This window comes from Pollicipes pollicipes, unplaced genomic scaffold (assembly GCF_011947565.3).
Source record: "Pollicipes pollicipes isolate AB1234 unplaced genomic scaffold, Ppol_2.1 Scaffold_6052;HRSCAF=7182_pilon_pilon_pilon, whole genome shotgun sequence".
Taxonomy (NCBI): Eukaryota; Metazoa; Arthropoda; class Thecostraca; order Pollicipedomorpha; family Pollicipedidae; genus Pollicipes; species Pollicipes pollicipes.
Window position 1 is genome coordinate 13,968,658 of NW_023596805.1, and position 4,707 is coordinate 13,973,364.

The window sequence follows — 4,707 nt, forward strand, 5'->3', positions numbered from 1 at the left end:
AGCAGCAGGAAGCGGCCGATGATCTCAGTTCGCTGGCCGACCACCAGGGTGCGGGCCGGTCGCGGCGGGTGGCCGGCGGCGCCGTCCAGTCTGCCGCCGGCACCGCCGCCACGCGGCGCCACCGTCGTCACCCAGTTCAGGTGGTGCGTCAGCACGGCCGTCAGCACCGTTGTGACGAAGCTGTCCGCGACACACACACGGCAATGGTCACCACGGCCACGGAGACTGCGTTGAGGTCCGCTCGCGCGGGGTGGATAAAACGAACAGCAACAGCTCGCGCACAGAGACCTACCACAGCGCAGTCAAACAACGGCAAAGCCGTAACGCTAACATCGTGGAAACACTGGGTGCGTGGCAGATGGGGCCGGCGTGATGCTACGGTTCTACACCATAGTTCTACACCACAGTTCTATCATGATGCAGGGGTACAGTTCTACACCGGAGATGAGACACATCACCTCCTGCAGATACACACCCTACGCACAGACGGGTTCAGTACCCGACCCGTAGCCTGGCAGCGGCGGCCGCCGGCGCCGGCACCGTCGCGCCCCTCACCAGTTGTTCTCCTTGGTGTCGAACTCGGCGACGAGCGACGTCAGCTCGGCCACGAACAGCGCCGCCAGACGGTGACGCTGGTGCGACGTCACGCTGTCTGACGTCAAACCCAGCCAGACGGGACGCGGCAGGCGCGGCGCCGACAGCAGGTTCAGCAGGTCCTGTCCAGGAGGAGGTGGCCTCGTCACCACGAGCGTCACACTTGGTCCGTGCGGACGGCACGGCGCTGATGAGATACGGCGAATGTCGCACGTGACGCGCGTCTCGCACGCCTGACGCGGCACCACCCCACGCTCCCGACTCAATAGCCAGACACGTTGGCAGCGCAGGGTTGAGCGTTCATTGATCGCCTCAGCCCGAACAAAGCGTCGAGACTCAAACGATACGGCTCAGGGTCTGCTCTCAGACCGCACGCTCACAACGCCGGTGTGCGCTGACGCCTGCAGCCAGAGGCGACCGTGACTGGGGGCGGGGCGGGGAGGGGCCGGCGGCTCATCAGTCTTGACAGCGCCGGTCGCTGGGGGTGGGGCGGGGAGGGACCAGCAGCTCACCTGTCTGGCAGCGCCGGTCGCTGGGGGCGGGGCGGGGCGGGGCGGGAGAGAACAGCAGCTTACCTGTCTGGCAAAGCCGGTCACTGGGGGCGGGGCGGGGAGGGACCAGCAGCTCACCTGTCTGGCAGCGCCGGTCGCTAGGGGCGGGGCGGAACGGAAGGGAGGGAACAGCAGCTTACCTGTCTGGCAAAGCCGGTCACTGGGGGCGGAGCGGGGAGGGACCAGCAGCTCACCTGTCTGGCAGCGCCGGTCGCTGGGGGCGGGCGGGGCGGGGCGGGGAGGGACCAGCAGCTTACCTGTCCGACAGAGCCGGTCGCTGGGGGCGGGGCGGGGAGAGACCAGCAGCTTACCTGTCCGTCAGTGTCGGTCGCTGGGGGTGGGGCGGGCCGTGGCCGGCGACTCACCTGTCTGGCAGCGCCAGTCGCCTGGTACACGGTCCGGACGAAGTGTCGCCGGTTGGGGTACGCCCGCTCCACGCTAAGCTGTAGCCGCGCCAGCAGGTGCTCCAGCTGGACAGAGTACTGCAGCAGCGTGTCCTCCAGAACACTGCCACCGAGGAGTCACACGGGGAGTCAGACATCCACCAGGGCATCACACGGGGGGTCAGACATCCACCAGGGAATCACACAGGTGTCACATGAAGATACACAACACAGCTGCTAGACAGGGTACTGCAGCAGCGTGTCCTCCAGAACAGTCACCGGGGGCCAAACGGGCGTCACACAAAGGTACACCACACAGCTGCTGGACAGAGTACCGCAGCAGCGCGTCTTTCTGCATATTATTTCCAAGGAGGCACCTCGCACCAGTCGTCACAACTGGACGCTGAGAAGTGCCTCAGGGTGGCGCGAGGTCTCGGCCGGCTCCCCGCCCCACCCCCGTCCCCGTGACCGGGACGGCCTGACCCCGGCTGACCTGCGGCCCGGCCCGGACAGCGTCACCAGCACGCCCACCGCCAGCCGGGTCCGTGACGTCACGCGCAGGCTGACGTCATCGCGTGACGTCACCACCAGGTCGGAGGAGCCGACGGGCCGCAGCAGTGAGTGCCGGTGGAGTGAGCCGTGCGAGCCCAGCGATGCGCCGGAGCCTGCCGCAGCGGCAGCACGGTCACGGCGGCTCGTTACACGCTGCACCGCGCCCCGGCGGGTGACACGTTATACCATAGCATGAGCACGCGACAGGGAACACTGTGACCGGCGGCTGCGACGCGCACCAAGGCAGCACGAGCAGGTGACGCGGCAGGAGGCGGCACGAGGACGCGGCGTGAAAAACGGCAGCTCGCCCACACCCGACAGCAGCAGCTACAGAACAAGCTTCTGGTATCTATCGTACACAAAACGGGCCACGCCGGGCCTGCTACGAGTGGTGCACGAGACACAAAGCAGGCAAACGCAGCAACTCGCAGGTAAAAAGGACGAGTCAACCTAGAAATACGCTCCGCCGTCGCCTCCCAGCTCTCACGCCGGCAGACCACGTGTGCATCCACGGTCAGCGACGTCACGCTGTCAGCGGTGAGAGCCGGCAGTCCCCGGGTGGGACGCACGCCCACTGACCCTGAGTCGAGATGGGCGTGCCGTAGGGCGTCGGCAGGCACGACGGCGGCCCCATGAAGCTGTCGACGCTGCTCAGCCCCGAGTCCTCGCTCGGGCGGCCCACCGGCGGCGGACAGTCCATACTGCAGGACCTGGCCCCGAACAACAGCCCGTGACGCTGGCTTCGGGCCACAGCCGAAGGGAACGAGACGCACGTGCTTCACTGAGGAGGACTGGCATTGATGCTGATAATGCGATGTCACGTGGCAGGCAACGTGCCGACTGAGAGGGACACAGGAGCACTGCCATGACCAGTAGCCTGTATAGTGCTCGTCCGAGTTTAAATTCAAGATACCGACACCTTACATACTTTAAACAAGTAGATGGTCAGAATTCAGCATGCTGGACTGGCACGATCTTATCTGAAGGTAGGCAGAAATAAACAACTGTAATGGCACTGGCCTGGGGTGGGTGGGCAAGGGCCGACCGGCCGACCTGGGGTGGGTGGCAAGGGCACCGACCCGGCTGGGTGGACGAGGGCACGACCTGGGGTGGGTGGGCGAGGAGCCGACGCCGTCCAGCCTCAGTAGGGACAGCTCGCTGCCGGTGGAGCTGCACGACTCGTCCAGACTCGTTCCGCTGAAACGTGAGCCGGCGGGTCAGCACAGGCCGCCCCAGCTGGCCTGAGAGAGCACGGATGATGGCAGCCGCTCGGTGTAACGGATCAGAACGGGATCAGAACGGGATCAGAACGGGATCCGCACGGGGCCGACGCATGTGCGTCCGTAGTCTGACCATCGAGACGGGACAGATCTGCGAGGGCTGAACCTTGATCTATTCCTGACTTCTACCTATGAAGTACATTTACTCATTAGGGTACATTATCATCTACACTAGGTACCATCAGTAACGTGACCCACGCCTTAAGCATTCCAACGAGATTTCACGCAGACGTAGCACCAAAAACTGGTTTTAAGGCGTGGTCTTGTGAATGGCGGCCTTCTCCAATCGGCCACTGAGGTCGCTCGACGGTCGATACACAGCGATCAGACCAGAACCAATGGCACGTCTGCAACATGGCGCCTTCCGCTATACTGCGAGAAGCCCGTACACCAACACCACATGTAACGCATGCATGGTGGCCCGCCAGCCACATGGGACACTCGCCTGATACTGGAGGAGTCGGAAGGGGTACACATGGCGCTTATCTGCTGCCGTGGGTGCTGTGTTAATGCTCACCTTCTGCCGTGCTGTGTGACCCTCACCTGCTGCCGTGGGGCTGTGTAGCCTCACCGGCTGCTGTGGGTGCCGTGACCACTCACCTGCTGCCGGGGTGCTATGCGACCCTCACTGCTGCCGTGAGTGCCGTCTGACCCTCACATGCTGCCGTGGGTGCCGCCTGACCCTCACCTGCTGCCGTAAGTGCCGTCTGACCCTCACCTGCTGCCGTGGGTGCTGTGCGACCCTAACCTGCTGCCGTGGGGCTGTGTAGCCTTCACCTGCTGCCGTGGTTGCCGTCTGACCCTCACCTGCTGCCGTGGGTGCTGCGCGACCCTCACTGCTGCCGTGCTGCGCGACCCTCACCTGCTGCCGTGAGTGCCGTCTGACCCTCACCTGCTGCCGTGGGTGCGGCCCCGCCGGCCGGTGGAGCGCGGGACGGGGAAGACCCGACTCAGCATCAGTGTGTCGGTGGCGGCCCCTCCTCGCCGCCGCCTTCACCGCCTGATGACGTCGGTCGGGCTCAGACACGCTCTCAGACACGCCGGCGAGACAACAGAAACGAGGCGCGTTGGCTGGCGAGAACGGTCCGACGCACGGAGACCGTTTGGGACTGTACCACCATGCAGTCAGCAGCACCGCCGACGCCGACACCATGGCGAGCGTGTGACATGTAACATCTATCTAGCTCAGCACCCAACAATCAGGCGAGCAACCACATAAGCAAGTGACGGCTTAGAAACACACCTCTTTGGTCGTGGCATTACAGCAAAAATATCGCAGAGTGGCGCTCTGGACCAAGCAATGAAAGTCACGGATATTAACCATCGCAAGAGGCCAAATGCACCTTT

General features: G+C 64.4%; 1 protein-coding gene across 1 annotated transcript in view; it reads right to left on the reverse strand.

The window, feature by feature from the left end:
- Positions 1 to 4,329, reverse strand: part of LOC119104274 (folliculin-interacting protein 2-like) — an 8,045-nt gene extending 3,716 nt beyond the window's left edge. The window contains exons 1-7 of the mRNA XM_037227971.1: positions 4,253 to 4,329; positions 3,185 to 3,277; positions 2,660 to 2,790; positions 2,022 to 2,193; positions 1,511 to 1,652; positions 556 to 716; positions 4 to 180 (exon numbers count right to left, since the gene is read on the reverse strand). Of these exons, the coding sequence (XP_037083866.1) occupies positions 4 to 180; positions 556 to 716; positions 1,511 to 1,652; positions 2,022 to 2,193; positions 2,660 to 2,790; positions 3,185 to 3,277; positions 4,253 to 4,317 (941 nt within the window). The 5' untranslated portion in view covers positions 4,318 to 4,329. The remainder of the gene's footprint in view (positions 1 to 3; positions 181 to 555; positions 717 to 1,510; positions 1,653 to 2,021; positions 2,194 to 2,659; positions 2,791 to 3,184; positions 3,278 to 4,252) is intronic.
- Between the last annotated feature and the right edge of the window lie 378 nt (positions 4,330 to 4,707).